Source organism: Vidua chalybeata, chromosome 17 (genome assembly GCF_026979565.1).
Source record: "Vidua chalybeata isolate OUT-0048 chromosome 17, bVidCha1 merged haplotype, whole genome shotgun sequence".
NCBI classification, from domain to species: domain Eukaryota; kingdom Metazoa; phylum Chordata; class Aves; order Passeriformes; family Viduidae; genus Vidua; species Vidua chalybeata.
This window is the reverse complement of record NC_071546.1, coordinates 4432001-4448914: the sequence shown is the minus strand read 5'-3', so window position 1 is coordinate 4448914 and position 16914 is coordinate 4432001. Positions and strand designations below refer to the sequence as shown.

The 16914-nt window shown below is 46.6% G+C and overlaps 3 protein-coding genes across 5 annotated transcripts in view; all 3 read right to left on the bottom strand.

The window, feature by feature from the left end:
• The window catches only part of DHX35 (DEAH-box helicase 35), a 28623-nt gene extending 28456 nt beyond the window's left edge, over positions 1 to 167 (bottom strand). For all 3 annotated transcript variants that reach the window (XM_053958758.1, XM_053958759.1, XM_053958760.1), the window contains exon 1: positions 92 to 167. In XM_053958758.1, coding sequence (XP_053814733.1) covers positions 92 to 131 — 40 coding nt within the window. In that variant the 5' untranslated portion in view covers positions 132 to 167. The remainder of the gene's footprint in view (positions 1 to 91) is intronic.
• A 537-nt stretch (positions 168 to 704) lies between these two features.
• LOC128796783 (protein FAM83D-B-like) lies at positions 705 to 5753 on the bottom strand. The gene is made up of 4 exons (XM_053958757.1): positions 5249 to 5753; positions 4203 to 4370; positions 3456 to 3580; positions 705 to 3210 (listed from the first exon to the last, which is right to left on the bottom strand). The coding sequence occupies exons 1-4, from the start codon at positions 5696 to 5698 to the stop codon at positions 2820 to 2822; spliced, it is 1134 nt and encodes a 377-aa protein (XP_053814732.1). The 5' UTR covers positions 5699 to 5753; the 3' UTR covers positions 705 to 2819.
• Positions 5754 to 6014: 261 nt separating this feature from the next.
• Positions 6015 to 12999, bottom strand: LOC128796782 (protein FAM83D-B-like). Its single transcript, XM_053958755.1, has 4 exons — positions 12550 to 12999; positions 9819 to 9986; positions 8974 to 9098; positions 6015 to 8625 (listed from the first exon to the last, which is right to left on the bottom strand). Exons 1-4 carry the CDS (start codon positions 12997 to 12999, stop codon positions 7671 to 7673), a joined length of 1698 nt encoding a protein of 565 aa, XP_053814730.1. The 3' UTR covers positions 6015 to 7670.
• Positions 13000 to 16914: the final 3915 nt, after the last annotated feature.

Below are 16914 nucleotides of genomic sequence, written 5' to 3'. Positions count from 1 at the left end.
GGCTCCATTCCCCGCACGCCTCACCGCGGCCAGCCCGCGGCGGGGCTCCGTGCCCCGCACGCCCACATCCCGCACCCCCCACATCCCTCACCCGGCTTCCAAAACTTCACCGGCCCCACGGGCGCCGCCATCTTGGGGTGAGAGGGCGGCCGGAAGCGGCGCGCGGCGCCCACGTGACGCGGCCCGCGTTGCCATGGAGACCGCGCCCCCGCCCGGCCCCCCTCGCCGCCAGGCGTTACCCGCCAGAAGCTCGGCCGCCCTTCTTCCCTCTGCCCTTCTTCCCTCTGCCCTTCTTCCCCCACAAGGCAAAGATTTGCAGACAAGAGACACCGGGGGAACTGTTGCACTTAGTAACAGCTAGCGGCCGGCAAACTACGGCTGGCAGCGCTGCAGCGGCTGCCCGGTAAGGGAGGGAGGTGCGCTCCCTTGGGATCAGGTGAGGCCCTGGCACACAGCAGCTGTGGCTGCCCCTGGATCCCTGGCAGTGCCCAAGGCCAGGCTGGACGGGGCTTGGAGCAGCCTGGGATGGTGGAAGGTGTCCCTGCCCATGGCAGGGGTTAGGATGAGATCTGCTTTAAGGTCTTTTCCAACCCTACCCATTCTGTGGTTACCTGGGGGAGCACATAGGATTTAACTGGGTTGAAAGATCAATGCTCGAAAGTCCCTGCTCATTAATTAATTAGAGCTGGTTCCTTCTCCAGTGGAGGACGCCTCCACACTACCCACACCACAGCTGCTGCACTTTACACCAGGCAGCCGAAGGACAAGAAAGAAAATTATGACACTAATAGTGAAGAGACACAGCTGTGCCCCACCACAGGCTGCTTACAGCCTGTTTAAACCACAAAATCATCCGTGAAAGCCCATGGAAGTTAGTATTGAATCAAACTTAATGTAGGCTTTGAGTTAATTAAGTAGAAGCTAAAGGAAATACAAAAAATAGAAAGCCCAAACTGTTTCTAGTAAGTTTATTAATACTGTAATATATTCATGCTTATGGGAAAGTAAAAATCGAATCACATCCTATATTCTTATAACTTCCCACACTAACAGTGCAGTTATGGTGATTAAACAAACTGCACCTCACAACACTCTACCTCCATGGTCACTTGTTACCTGAGTAACCACATGTAAAAGAGGTTATTAAGTTATAATTATGATGTTCTTAAAGTTCTAAATATATGTTTCAATGTACTTTCGATATTGAGTTCGCACTACCAAAAAATAAACACAATTAACAGTGTTTTTTATCATGAATATATTAGTAATTGTTGAGAAAAAAACCCACATGGAAAGAGCTGCCCATTAAAATAATGAGATGAATAACAAAGTGGAGAAGTTATGCTTGAGAAAATATATACAGATAATTATTATGAAAATAAGACTGCACAAAGAGTATTTTGGATAGAGTCCAACACTGTATGGGGTTTGCCTTTGTGGAAAATATAGCTAAGAATAAAAATATATATTTCAAACTTCTTTATATCTGGATAGAAGTTAACAGTACAAAGCTATAAACTATTGAGTATTTACAGATTAGGAGAGCCAGAATTATTACATTTCCATGATTGTCAGTGCAGAAGAAAGAGGGCCCAGATTAGTTGCATACTAATCAGTACATTTTTGCAGTGTCCATTTTTGCAATCTTACATTTCTGTAAGATCCATCTGTCCAGTTTAATGTCACCTTGCTGCTGCTTAGCTGAAACCCATGTGAAATTCCCCTGCTGAGTTTTAGCCTTCCCCTCTGAAGCCCAGAACCCACAAGACACTCACACAAGCACATATCTGAGTATTTTGCAGTAGAAGAGCCACAAGAACAACTGAAAAATGGTAAACCTTTGTTTTGACTAATGAGTATCTGCCTTGGCAGGCTGCTGGAACTTCAGTACCTCAATGTGCAGCTGTTTGGGAGGATAGCTTATTCATTTGAGGGTGACTTTTTCCCCCCTCCAGAAATGAATGGATTAAAAATAATAATTTAAAAAATTGAGCTTCCAAAGAGACCTTAAAAATGGTTCTGTTGCTCACTTCTGTGTCATTGCATTTCTGGTGGAATTAGGACTTTTGTGAAGAGGAAGAAGCTTCACAGATTTCAGATCTACTCAGCTTTTCCCACAAGACCAGACAGCAGCAGTGGCCACAAAGATAACAAGTCTGTCTGGTAATGCCAAGGAATTGGTCTCATTTGGCTCTCCTACAAACATAGTGGGTCCTTTAGAATATTATCACTTGCACACATTTATTGCATGATGTCCAACAATCCAAACAGTCTAATATAAAGGCCATTTGAAATTCAGTCACTGCTAAAGCCTTGCTTGCTTGTTCTGCCTGCCAGCTTAGCTTTGTATGAAGAAAATGTAACATTGGAGGAGAAGTAGTGTGTGTGGTACTGACTACTGGTTTCTAGCTTAGGGTTACTCCTGGTTCGTGTCATGAATCACTTGGTGGAGAGTTTGTACAAGACCAAGACTGATTTCAGAGCCTGCTTTCATCTTGGAACAGACTTTCAAGCAATATGAATTTCAATACCTAGATTTCTTAAAAAAAAGAAAGGGTTGAGCTACTGAGCTGTGACACTGCCAACCCATCAGTTTAAAATATGCATGAACAGGTTGAGAAATGAAAATTTAACAGGATAGAAGTCAATAATGGCTTTATGGTATTCTTCAAACAAAGCCACAATTCCAGTTTCACTTTCTCTCAGTCTGAGGTTTCTTTCCCAGCTGCCCTCACAAACACACTGCAAGACAGTGCTGGACACGGATGGACAGACGTGGTTCCTGAGGTTCTGCTGCTTGCTCTGCATGGACATGCAGTTCATCTCTCTATGATCCAGTGTGGCCTCATAACCAGGGAGCCATTCCTCTTAGTCAGCGGGGGAGAGGTGTGCATCGTGTTATTTGGGGTGTACACGGCCTCCCTGGAGGCGTGCAGCCAGCTCCTCTTCCTCTTCAGATCTCCTACAAACGCTCTCAGATACAAAAATTCCATTCTCAGGAAGTGTTCCCTGGTCATGTCTCTGGAAGCCACTGTTATCCTAAACAGCTGGTCCCACACCCTGTTCTTCTTGCAGCTAGAAAACTCTTTGAGGTTGATAGGCTTTGACCGTGAATGAAGAATCCGAAATTCCACGTCAAAGTGCGCAACTGCGGGGCCTGACAGGATCAAAATGTTACTGCTGTTCAGCTTCCCATCTGTCCACGTAAAACTAGCAAAGGAAGAGTGAGAAAATGATGAGTTAATTAAAAATAATCAGTAAAGAAAGTATTCACTGAAAATTCTCCATCACATTTAGTTATGTTGTTCTTACAAGCCAACTGAAAAGCAGTGAACTCTTTTTAAGGATAAATGTTGGTCATAAAATCTGATAAGGAAAGCAATTCTTCAGTATTGCTGGTTTTCCTTTCCATGGAGAGAAATCATGTAAAGCAAGAGAAAGAAATTGGCACTTGCCTGTAGGAGCCTGTTGTCACTCTAATGCCATCAATTAACATGAACTTTTCACGGGCTTTTCCAATGATTTTGGTGCCTGACCTGGTGCAGTATGTGCTCCCCGTGATAATCCGAACCCTCATCAACTGTTAAAGACATGGCAAGAGTCAGGTGGACTGCAAAGTTCAGTGATTGCATTTAAAGGAGTAACACAGCAATAACCATCCCTGATGAGCTGCACACTGGCACAAGAGTCACCCACTAGGAACCAAGTGAGAATTTTGTCTTGTTTTTGTAGGCAAAGAGGTGACATTAAGGGGCAAACCCATAAACTGACTATGCAGAATGGGACTGTGAAAATTCCTGTCACCTAATCATCAGGATCCAAATTCCACAGACTCCTGAGAACCTGCTTCTCCCTCAGCCTTCAAAGTCTCGGCGAGCCCAAGCAACTCTGGTCATGCTTTAGGAACTGGACATTCCTCTTGCATTTCCTTGAACATTCAATTAGTATTTGTGCTCAGAAAGCAGCTGTAACATCCAATTATAAAGGTTTCAGATTTTCTACAAATTGCTGTCTTATGTAAGAATAGTTAAATCTTCCAAGATAGAACTGGAGCTACATAAAACCCATTTTAAGTTGTGGCAGCAGGTGTAATAATTTCTTCTTTTCACAGCTTAAAGACTACAGCCATAAGAGAGCCATAATTTCTTCTTTTTACAGCTTAAAGATTACAGGCATACCCTTATAAATATGACAAGGCTCACCTTTTCCTGCTCAAGGTCAACTCCCAGATCCTTGCACATTTTTAGGAAGTGGGAAAATGAAGACTGATCTAGAAGGATATACACTTTAACTTGCCGTTGGCTACAGGCTTCCAAGAGGTCTGTGAAGATATCAGTGTCTGTGAAGGAATCCATAACCAGGGCAATCATCTGAAACGAGTTTCAGAAGAAACCATTAGGCTGTTTCCACAGCATCACAAAGGACATAGCACATGAGAAATTTGAGTTTCAAATTAAATACTCCCTCCTGACTTTTTTTCAGGTGGTTATGGAACGTACAGTCTTCTGTGATAAAGAGTATTCTTCCTCACCCTGAGATAGAAGTAGACCCCTGTTTTTGCCCTATGTTAGGCAAATTTGATCTCTTCCTAAGCAGAAGAGGTTTTTTTTCTTGAGAACAGATGTCTTTCCCTCAAAAGCATTGCCAGAAGAAAAAGGTGACCTTACTTCCAATACTACAGTTTTCCAGTCTTTCAACTTATCAAATATAAAAATAAACAGTAAGAAAACCCAAAACTACCAGTGTCTGACTGCTCTTTATATCTCAGCTGTCTGTTTAAGATAAAAGTCAGGTTGGTCTTCACCTTTGTATTCAGATTCTCATACTTCAAGTCAAGATCTGAACAAAACATCCCTTGAGAGCCAGCTCCTACCCCCGCAGATCTTCCCCATGGACTGAACCCCAGGATTTGCCGTGGATCCTCCGCAGGATGGGGAAGCAACGGCAGTTTCAGAGACCTGGGAATGGGCACTCCGGATTTATCGCTCACGGGTGCCAACTCCGAGGGAACTCAGCGGCACCCAAAGAGCCCGGACTCGGTTTTCCAGTAGTATGAGGGGGAAAAAAACTGGCAAATGATGAACCTGATTAAAAAATAACTACAAAAGATGGTGGGAGAGACATAAAGGAATAGGAAACAGCAGAATAATTAAAAACGAAAGGTTATGAAAGAGTAAGCGAAGCGGGGCAGGACGAGGCGGCCCCGGGAAGCCGCGCAGCGGGAGCGGGGCGCTCCCCGGGCACTCACCTGTCGGGCGGAGCGGATCTGGCGCCGCACCGCCTCCTTGCAGCCGTAGATGCTGTCCCCGCAGCCGGGCTGGAAATGCGCCTCCACCCGCGTCAGCCCGCGGAAGGCGCCGCTGGCGAAGCCCGGCCAGCCCAGCTCCAGCGCCGGCGGCTCCAGGTCCGAGCGCTCGGGGAAGTAGGTGAGCGACGAGGCGTCCAGCGAGGCGCCGGCCGACGGCTCTGCCGCCGGCTCCGGGCCCGCGGCGGGCGGCAGCGCGGCCCGAGCGATGTCCTGCACCTCGGGCTCCGACAGGAAGGGCGGCAGCTGCTCCCGCCGCAGGAAAGCCCGCAGCGCCTCGGGGCCGCCGGCCACCAGCTCCTCCAGCGCCAGCCGCTGCGCCTCGCTGTACGGCCCGGCCGGCGGCGGCCAGCGCCCCGAGCCCTCCTCCAGACACTGCGACGCGTTGGCCATGGCCGGAGCGCCCCGGCGCTGCCCCGGCTCTTTATAGCGCTCCGCCGGCTCCTCCGCGCCGCCCGCCCACGGGACAGTCACGGGTGGCACAGCCCGCAGCCTTCCCCACGCCCAGGGAAGCGCCCGCAGAAGCGCCAGCCTCGAAGGAGGAAGGCTCAGCCCAGCCCTGGGCCCGCTGCCCAGTCCGGATCAAAAGGCTGCTCCTAAGGTTGGAGAGGGCAAATGGCCCCAGCCGGAAAGGACCAAGCGCCGACGAAGTGACTTAGTCACCCCGATTTAAAATGCCAAATAAAAAGAAAACAAATCTCAGCTATGATCAGGTGAAAGCCCCATGGCAAAAAGGAGTTTATTTGTAAACGGTTTCGTGTTCCTGTTAGAGTACCTTAACAGCTGCACGGTATAATAAAGCTAAAAAGCACATAGAACAAACAAGGTAATTTTACATACATTCAAGAACTGCAGGACTTGAGCTCTTAAAAATATAACTCGATATTGGCTTTGAAGGTGTAATCTTGGCTCCCTCCCTGCAACTTGGTTTTGTGCCAGTGTTCCAGATCCACGAATCAAGCAATAAATTCCTTATCGTTTTGAACAAGTGCAGACAGAACTTTTTTCCCCACCTCCAGCTTTAGTGAAGGAGTGGCTGCTTAGAAATCCAAGCAATAAAAGTAGCTAAGCCTCCTTATCCATAGAGAATTCAGACAGAAATGCCAAAGTTAGTTACTCTCAACACCTGCAGCCTTTTTGAGTTATGGATATTTTTATTCATTCATTCATTCAGTACTCAAGCTAACAGCTGAAATGTGCCATCTACTGGACACACATGTCCCTAAATAAAAAAAATATATATCCCAGACTCCAATTTGATTTGGCAGAATTCAGTGCAGTTGGTCACTGAAGTACTGAGATGCAGGTCTAAAGAAAAACAGTACAGGCCAGATCTCAGGGAGAGACTGCACCCACTGCTCAGGTAAGAGACCCAGCAAGCACAGACATGCACAGAAATCTGCAAACAGATAAAAGCTTTGCAAAGCAACCAAACCTCAGGTCCACTCAACACTGGAAGTACCTTCAAAAACCAGAGTGGCACCTTAGCTCCTCAAACCAAGTTAGTAGTGGAAAAATGATAGAGCAGGAAAGAGTATTTCAGACAGTACAGTTAAAAAGAGAAAAATATTTAAATTCCAACAGTTACTTGTAAATTAACATTACCCTATATAGCCCATAACATTCCGTAGTGCATTTGTCAGTTTACTTTTGAGCAGGGGTTTTGTCACATGCCCTCAGTGATTGTCTCGCCCTGGAGCTCACTGCAAAGAAGGAAGCACACACACAGAGATACATTTCTATATCTCTAAACAAAGGCACAAGAGCATGGTCAAACTAAAGGGCTAGTTAGCTCATTCAGAAGGCTTAAACAATGGAAAAAATAATACAGCTGAAGATAACCTGCAACTGTTTCAACAGACTCTTTGCAACTTTAGTGGAAGAATAACATATATCACAGAAGTTAGAATAAAATCAGCTTTATGGCTCTTCATAAAAACTGATTCCTCTCCTGTCAAAGATAAAGTGAAAATAAAAGCAAATATTGGAATATTGAGAATTCCTTGATAAAAGATAGATCTCCAAAGCTACTCTGAGCAAGTTCAGTGTGACTCAGATTTTTCCAAGTTTACATAAATTAAAATTAGGGCATTAGCAATCCTGGAAATCAGTAACAAGTTCAGTTTTGAGGTTAAATACCCAGAATTAAAATTATCCTCACCACTAATCCATACAAGAGGAACCTCTAAGTTGTTACTACTTTTTCACCACTTACATTGCATAGTATAAAAGAAAGTGCTGGAGAGTGGTGTATTAAAAAGGTATCAAAGAAGTAAAAGTGCTGGACGGAAGTGGAAGAATCTTTAGGTACAAAGTGACAGCAACTTGAGACTGGGGTTTGTGTGTTGTGTGGTCAGGGCAGGAATCATTTTTTCAGGGAAAAGAGCGAGGCGTCGCGGAGGCTGCGCAGGCTGGCGCTGATGTCGCGCCTCTGCTTTAGGCTGCACCTGCCGGGGTACTGGCTCATGTAGCTGGCAGGGACACGGTCCCGCCGGGACAGGATATCCACCATGTGGCTCAGCTTCGACCTGATCGTGGAGTAGTGGAATTGCCTCTCTTTGTGCAGTTTTTGGAAATATTGTGCCCTGTGACTACTGGAATACTCAAAGGACCGGAGAGAGGATATTGAGCCTGTAGAGCTTGCAAGAGAGCACTGGGATGATGATGAAGACAATGAGTGCAGGCTAGAACCGGATACAGCCTTTCCAGACAGAAAATACTCTTCTTTTGACAACTTTCTGGGAAGGAGGGGTGTTTCTGTGCCCTCCTCTTCCTTCGTCTGTGTCACTGCAGTCTTCAGCAAAATGGATGTCTGAGTGCCTGTCACTCTGGCCGTGACAGAAGCCTGAGTGCTAGAGTCTGCTGTGGCAGCGCTGGCCTGAGTGGCTGCATTACATTTCCTCACAGCTGCCATCTCTTCCCACGGGCCAGTTTGAGTTGATGCACTTTTCTGTTCCACTGTGGCCACTTGATTGCTGAACGACTCCTCTTCACACAGGCAAGAAAGCCGCAGGTTACAAAGCTTTCCCGCAGGAGTATATTCAGTTTGATCTGCTTTTTCCAGCAATTTCTTCGGAGTGCTAGACAGTCTGGCAAATTCTGCTCTCAAGTTGCCTTCCACAGTATATTCTTTAGAGGATTCTGTTCTGGTCAGCAGGTGATCAAACATGCCACTGTTCCTGCAGCTGGACGGTCGCTTTGGGCTGATGGGTAGTGACTGGGCATAAAGAATCCTGAACTGGAGGTCAAAGTGTTCAACCACTTGACCTGACAACACCAGCAAGTTGCTGCTGTTCAGCTTCCCATCAGACCAGGTGAAACTGTTGAAAACAAACCAAGACTCACAGTTAATCTCCAGTGCATTTCAACAGTAAGCTACAGACAGCAAGACTCAGGCTAAAAAATGAAGGCAAGGTAAGAAGGCAAGGTATTAATTTCTGCAGGAAGAACTCTATTTAGTCATGGCCAAGCTCTCTGCTAGCAACAAGTTGAGTAAACCAGTTTTCCAAAGGTGTTTTCGGATTTGCATCAGTCCCACTTCAACTCAGCTAGTCCATGCACTACTGGCACTCATTAACACCGGGCAAACAGCAAAGTTAATACATCCTTTTCCAGCAAATCCCCATTTCTACAGTTTCACTGGGCACCAGCAGACCCCAAATACTTGCCTGTAGGAGCCTGTTGCCACTCTAATGCCATCAATTAACATGAACTTCTCTTTGGCTTTCCCGACAATTTTGGCACCTGACCTCATGTAGTACGTGCTCCCTGTGAGAGTTCGAACTCTCATCATCTGGTTCAGAAAAGTAAGGAAAAAAGTGACATCAAATTTAAGTTAACTTGCAAAAGCTTTTGATTAGCAATTCTACTTAAAAGCAGCTAAGCACAGTATGGAAGATAGGAATGAAATGAGCTTTTTTATACAGTCTGTATATGAGTGGTTTTAGTCACACAGTGCTAAATTCCTGTTAGATTACGTGAGAACAGTCAGTTCCAATTAGCCACTGTCCAGGAAGGCAGGAGTGTTTTTTCCTCTCCAGAGAAACTTTTACTGCAGTGAACATAAGCCTATCCAAGCTAAGCCATAATACAGCCATGTCCATTTATATTCACAGCAGCTAAACAAATCACCTGGCTCACATCATCCAAACCCTCTTAAAAGAAAGTATTAGGAAAGAAAGCAGATGATACCAGAGCTGTACCACCCTTTAGCTTCCCACGTTTCTGTTTTCCTTAGCAAGCAGTTCCCTGAGCCAAAGAATAAAGCCATTTAAACATTGCAAAATTAAATCCCTGAAAATTGCTGCATCCTCAGGACAGGGATCCCAGTGCACACTGCACACAGCACATGGGGTTGGTGCACATCATGGTTGTAGCTCCTACATATGGGCAATAGATAGGTTGCTTTAGCCTTTCAAGGTAGTCTGATGCTTTATAGAAAGGTTTCTTTGATATGCATAAACTGTACCACAAAAATAAAAACAAACCACACTGACCCCACTTTAGTACTTACACTTTCCTGCTCAGGACAAACTCCCAAATTGTTGCACATTTCCAAGAAATGGGGCACAAAGTCCTGGTCAAGAAGGATGTAGACAGGGACTTGGCGGTTGTTATAGGCATCCTGAAGGTCACTGAAGATCTCAATGTCTGTGAAGGAATCCATCACAAGGGCAATCACCTGCAAGGAAAGCCACACCACTTACTCAAGGGACTTATTTTACACAAGACCACTGCCTCTCCCAGCCATTTTCTCTTGCTGTTATCATCAGGGCCTCATGCACATTTCCTTGTCCTCCTGCACAGGCTCTGGCAAGTTCTAAAAGATTTCTATATTCCCACAACACTCCTGTACATTTATTGTGCCCCAGCATGCAAAGCGTAGGCCTGAATGCTGCTGAATCCTCTGTCTGCTGCTTCTGTACACTTTCACATCCTCCTTTCCTACACAATCCCCTGTAATATGGCCAGACTGGGGAAGCTATCACAGTGGAATCTGACAGACCGTCCAGACAAACCATCTCCACATCTGTTCTCCCAGTGTTTCAAGCAGCTACAGGAGAATTATCTCGAATAGCCTCCTTGCTGTCAGATCTCACAAACCCCAGCTGATTTCCAGACTCTTCCTGGTTTCTATATTCTTACTGAGTTTCTATCCCTTACCTTCACAGGAAATCCCTCCATTCACCCAACAGTTCTTTCAAAAAGGCAAATCCTAAAATGGGAATATCACATGTATGAACCATCTCTCCAGCTAATTCAGAGCCACCTCACACACTGATTTGTTGCTTGAGTTTTCATCCTTCCAAACCACTTCTGTGTAGGGACACAAAGGCATAAAAGATTCAACTTTATGACTGAATTTTCCACTTTTCTATTAAACCAGCACAAAGAACATGAGAATGCAACCACTGTGTGTGCCTGGCACTAGCCCTTATCGGATGGAGGCTGCTGCAGCACACCCAAGGTGTATAAGCACGCAACACAGCTGCTCTGTGTGTGGCACAGCCTGCACTTACAGGAAACCTTTCCCACAGGAACAAGCTGAGCTTTGCATTCCCACCTCTGTCCTGCTCCCTAAGGGACTGGTTCTGTTTGGCTGAGCTCTGACATATAACATGCACAAGCACATGGGTATTTCTAGATAAAGTTACTTTATGTTGATGCTTCTTGCGTGTGTCCTGAGCTTCTTGGCACCCAATCACTGGTCTAAGTGTTGAAGAAGATTAAAAACCAATAAGATGCTTTTGACAAGACTAGACAAGTAAGAAAACCACCCCTAAAAACAAAACAATTCACACTAAATCCTTAGGAACACTGATGCCTTCATATGACAGCTCAATTCACAGCACATTTGATTTCTAGTCCCAGAATTAGCAGCTGAAAAAGAAATACAGTTTTGCCCAAAATATTTAGTGGAAAGACAGAAAACCCGTTTCTCTACTCATCCACTGAGGATAGCATGGACAAGATTACAGTCGTCACTTGAACTAACTGCATTTGAGTGCATTAATTAGGGACTAAATTATGCAGCATCTGAAGTTTTCCCAATCTTCACATTAACTTGAGGAACTCAGAAATTATTGAGAAGAATCTAACAGAATCTACACAGAATCTAACATTCAGTAAATCTTAGGGTTTCAAAAATGTCCATTTATGTCCACAAAAATGCTCCCTGGATCAGGCACAGCCACAAATGGGACAGGAGCAGCTTGCCTTGCTCTTGGCTCAGAGTGAGGGAAGGTGTTTGACAGGATGCTGCAAGAACAATATTACCAACAAGTACAGCTTTTGGGGGGAATAAATGCCTTTATGGTGTTGACTCGAGTTACCAGACTGGTCTTATATACCTGTAGGGATTGTTTGAGAACAGAGCTTCCTCTGTGACCGTTTCTGGTAAGGAGCCCGTCCTTCATGTCATCCTCACACACTCCCTCAGCTTCTGCCCTCGGAAGGGAGTAGAGACTAAGCTCGGTTCTGATTCAGGGTGTGCCGTGCACGTTACACAAAGAGACAGGGGTTGCTTCATCTGGCCACCCAAAAAGGAAGCTACACATTTAAATTTTAGCTGAGCCAATGGAATGGCTGCTCAGGAGAAGGGTGGTTCCCGGCTGGGGATTACAGTTGGAGGCTATAAACTCCGGGAATGCAATGAGTTACAGGGAACAGTTACAAGTTCCTACGCCACGTGATTTTCAAGCCATACTGTGCATCAGAACAAAAGCTTTCACTCCTGTAGGGAGAAAGTCCTGTCAAAAGCAGTTCTGTTCGTCACTTAGCGGGCTAAGGAAGGAAAATACAATCACGGTGTTATATCTATATGTAATCTTCTCTTATAGAAGAGGCTTTTTCTGTGTCACACCCTTTAAAGGACAGTAGGAGGTTTCTGCAAGCGCACCTGTCTGGCAGAAAACATCAGTGGGGAATCCTGAATAGGAGACCTTTTGCTCCGAGTGAGAGCAGGATCAGCTGGATACAGCGGCTGCGCTGGCCACGGCAGCAGCACTGCGGGACGGGGAGCTCTTGGTGCATCACCCAGAGCACCCGGGAAAGGGAGGGCTCGCAGATGCAGCAAATAGAGTGCCACTTTTCTGTATTTTCGAGCTTGTCCTCCTTAATTACACTGTCTGCTCGACAAGAGTTTTAAAGCCACTTGGATACCGGTGTCCCATTTTCGATGTGCTCGCAGACCCAGGGGAGAGGGGCCCGGGCAGGGCAGAGCAGGACGCTCCCCGGGCACTCACCTGTCGGGCGGAGCGGATCTGGCGCCGCACCGCCTCCTTGCAGCCGTAGATGCTGTCCCCGCAGCCGGGCTGGAAATGCGCCTCCACCCGCGTCAGCCCGCGGAAGGCGCCGCTGGCGAAGCCCGGCCAGCCCAGCTCCAGCGCCGGCGGCTCCAGGTCCGAGCGCTCGGGGAAGTAGGTGAGCGACGAGGCGTCCAGCGAGGCGCCGGCCGACGGCTCTGCCGCCGGCTCCGGGCCCGCGGCGGGCGGCAGCGCGGCCCGAGCGATGTCCTGCACCTCGGGCTCCGACAGGAAGGGCGGCAGCTGCTCCCGCCGCAGGAAAGCCCGCAGCGCCTCGGGGCCGCCGGCCACCAGCTCCTCCAGCGCCAGCCGCTGCGCCTCGCTGTACGGCCCGGCCGGCGGCGGCCAGCGCCCCGAGCCCTCCTCCAGACACTGCGACGCGTTGGCCATGGCCGGAGCGCGGCTCCGAGCCCGCCGGGCGCTTTGCGGCGAGTTTGAATCCAAACAGCGCGGCCGCCGCTGGAGCCTTCCCCGCCCCGCGCCGCCGTTGGCTCCGGCAGGGCGGCACCGCCTCCGCCGGGCGGGACCGGGACGGAGCTCCCGGCTGGGGACAGCTCTGCCCGAGCCTGCTGCCATTCAGTGGAGCCGGGACAGCCCTACCCCCAGCCCTGCTGCCCTTCAATGGAGCCGGGACAGCCCTGCCCGAGCCCTGCTGCCCTTCAGTGGAGCCGGGACAGCCCTACCCCCAGCCCTGCTGCCCTTCAATGGAGCTCCTGGCTGGGGACAGCTCTGCCCCGAACCTGCTGCCCTTCAATGGAGCTCCTGGCTCGGGACAGCTCTGCCCCGAGCCCTGCTGCCCTTCAGGTGACGGGCAGGGATCGCGGAGCTTTTGCCCGGAACAGAATCAAACCCCTCTGAGAAGGGCGCCCGTAATGCTGCGTGCTAACCAATGCCGGAGCTAAAGCCTTGAGCGCTCCCACGGAAGGCAAGCACAGCTTTGGCTGTCCAGCTTGTCTCCAGCTCCAGCTGCCGCCACTTCACAGAATCACGGAATATTCTGTGCTGGAAGGGATCCCCAAGCCTCACCAAAGTCAAATTTCTGGCCATGCACAGGGCAGAGCCAAGAGTGGCACCATGGCCTGAGAGCATTTGAAACCAAGTTACACCCATCCACTGCCTAGATTTTCTCTTCTAGACATCCCCTGGCTGTAGACAGCTGAGAGGCAGAGACATTTAAGAGTGCCAAAACTCAAACCAGTTAAAAACCAAAAAAAACCCAAAAACAAAAAACAAACAAACAAAAAAACCCCTCAGTGGCATTTTTGTATTATTAAAAGAAATTTAATATAATTTTTAAATTAAAAAATTCAATCTCTCTATTAAAGACACTGAGTCAGGTGCTAATACTGTCAAACATACACTTTTGGCATGAGTTTTACATAAAGTTTAAGATTTTATGCATTGCTTCAACATGTTAAGAAACCATCTTCATACTTACAGTAGCAATAAAGTCAATTCCATACAATATCAAATATCCTTTTTTAAAAAAAGTTTTAAATATATTAGACTCTGATTGCCAAAATGCCATTTTATACACAAAGCTGCTAATACAATATACAGTTCTTACATTGTTTTTTTTCTTCACATAAAATACATTTCATCAAGTTTTATCTGTACATCGTTTACTACTGATCAATGGAATTACGAGTTATTGCAGAAGGCTTGCCATCATCTCTTACTGTCCTGTACACGCAGCAGTCCCGCCTGTACCAGGCTTATCCACACTCCTGCAACCTCACACTGCAATCCAAAGGCTGAAGACGTGGTGGTGGCAATACTAAGGCTGCATCTGCACTGTTTAAAAACCCGTGTCTCCCCTCCAGCTGCGAGTGGAGATCATTGCATTGCTGTAGCTTTGGGAACAGGTATCTCGAGCAGAGTCTCCTCTGCTACAGCTTCCATGGTTGAAATACAGCAAAATATTCTAGGTCATAAATGTGCCGTGGCAGATGTTGCCCAGAGAGCCCAGTGGTACTTGAATAGTGTGAGAGAACTGAGAAGTCCTTCAGCAGTTTGGCCAACATGAAAACAGAATAAAGGTGAAGAACAACCAAAGGGAGAACTGTTCTATCACACAGCAAAACAAAAGAAAAAATGTAAAGGTGTTCTGGTGTAAGAGGTGAGACTTTGCTGCTGCAAGCACATTCTGAATTCTGCCTGTAGAGAACTGACACACCAAAGCAGTCAACATGAGTTGTTAAAATACAACGAAGCCCCTGTGCATTTCCTTTCTGTGTATTTAGGAAGAGAGAAGTGGTGATCATGAGAGAAATTGAAAGAACAATTAATAATGTCACAATCTGGCATGCTCTGGACTGTTATCCCCTTGCAAAAGTCTCCAAGTTAAAAATCAGCAAGAACTGTATAGTCACCACAAACCTTCCAGATGAGTTACCTTTAGCAAGTATAAGGCACAGAAATAAGCCAGGTGTAGGGAGAAACCTTCCAGCAGACAAACAGTTCATCCATGGCTCACTGGAGACCAGTGCTATTGCTTTCTCAGGATATTCCCTTTTCCATGGTAACTGATTTCATTTCAGCAGGGATGATGGGGGTAATCAGAGCTCCAAGACTGAAGAAAAAAGGACACTAGACAGAAGTTGTAATTTCATTTAGGAGCTTTTAAGGGATTTCAACCCCATGAAGTAAGATCCTGCTCAATAGATTCGAGAATTCACTGCTTCCACTGAGTATTGCACTGAGTCATTATTGCTATTGCCCTGCCATGCTCTTCCCCTTCCCTACCAGTTCCTCATCTAGGTGATTCTTCAAGCACACCTCCAAGATGGCACAGAATCACTTCAGCTAGAGTCAGTTCTTCCCAAAATTGGGAGGGTTTTAAGATTCAGGAGCACCAAAGAAGTGAAATTAGGTGGGCTGAAATCACATACTGTGGTACGTGAAACACAGATCCAGGTCTGATTTCAAACAGATCCCAGCAATGGGACTTAAGCCCTTATCTAGCATTTCAGTGCTGAGCTCACTAAAGTAGAGACATTGTTTTGAAAGACACTTTTTTCTCCATCTAACAAATTTCTCTCAGCATGGAATGTAAAGCTGCTCTCAATCAACCACTAGAAACAGTACAAATTCAACACACAGGAAAACATTGTGAGGAGAAGGAAGGGTTATTCTCATGCAGCTCTGCCTGCAACAGACTTGTCAGTACATTCACATTCTCAGATCTTTTCACAGTCTCTATGAACAGCTACAACCTTTGGCTCACTGGTAACTGAACTGGGACTCTAATCTGGCCTTGAATCTGTAATTAGATATTTATTGATCTTAAAACCATTCAGTATATCATAAAAACTTCAAATGCTCCTTCAATAAAGTAAGATATGTCAGTCACAACATGATTTCTAGGTTCTACAGCTTTCAGCCATATTAAGATCCAATGAAACAGCCAAGTGCCCTCTGCTCTGTACCTCAGAGCTTTCCTCTGGGATGGCCTTTAAAACACACAGATATCAAACCACCACTATTATTGTAACACTGCTAAATTTTACAGTGAAAAGTGTTGTTCCTAGAGGTAGGCTGCTACAATGCCCGTGTGGAGAACCTGTGTGTTTTTTATTCCCCCAAAAGCCTGTTTTTCTCCACAAAATAGTCCACCAGAAGCAAGTTAATTATCCACCTTACAGAATCCTTCCTCCCAGACCTACAACCGACAGCTCTGCCAGTGCTCCACAGGCAGTGGCCATTATATCCCAAATGTCACCACACAGAAGCATGAATCCATTCCAGGCCATTCTTCAACAGCCTTCCAGCTCACACCCTGGTGCAACTTCAGCCCAAAGCCAGTGGTAAGTAAATACTTGGCAGGGCTGTGAAACACATCCTGCAAGATTTAGCCATTGCTGCCTCTTACCATTAATAACTCTCCTGTCTGATTAAGAATGGATTACATTTGAACAGGCACCACTAGACTTCACAGCTAGGATGATGAGATCCCAGAGTTTTACTTATGTGAAATACCAGTGGAAGCCAAAAAGCTGTTTGTCTAAAATGGACTGGTTTCCTGCAGTTTTAACATATTAATAGCTGTCAGTGAAAAGAAGCCTCAAACTACTTTACACTATTGCATTCAGTGATCTCCTTTTCACTTCCTTGGAGTTAGGCAGGGCTCAATACACTTGCTAGCACAAAGTTGCTCTGAGAAGGAAAAGGGCCCTACTCCTCCTTTGCTGGGAGGGAAGGCAACATCTGGGCCCAAATTTTGCACCATATGCAACCTAGTAGATAGCGGCACCAAAATTTGTTAGAGTGAGTACAGAAATCTCATCAGGATGGATGTGGAGAGAC

Excerpts from the sequence above, each read along its gene's own strand:
- LOC128796782 (XM_053958755.1), bottom strand. The coding sequence starts at position 12,999 with ATGGCCAACGCGTCGCAGTGTCTGGAGGAGGGCTCGGGGCGCTGGCCG. Across the intron at positions 9,987-12,549 it reads AGATCCGCTCCGCCCGACAG|GTGATTGCCCTTGTGATGGA; the intron begins GTGAGTGCCCGG and ends CTTTCCTTGCAG. Across the intron at positions 9,099-9,818 it reads TTTGTCCTGAGCAGGAAAGT|ATGATGAGAGTTCGAACTCT; the intron begins GTAAGTACTAAA and ends TTTCTGAACCAG.
- LOC128796783 (XM_053958757.1), bottom strand. The coding sequence starts at position 5,698 with ATGGCCAACGCGTCGCAGTGTCTGGAGGAGGGCTCGGGGCGCTGGCCG. Across the intron at positions 4,371-5,248 it reads AGATCCGCTCCGCCCGACAG|ATGATTGCCCTGGTTATGGA; the intron begins GTGAGTGCCCGG and ends AACTCGTTTCAG. Across the intron at positions 3,211-3,455 it reads GTGACAACAGGCTCCTACAG|TTTTACGTGGACAGATGGGA; the intron begins GCAAGTGCCAAT and ends TTCCTTTGCTAG.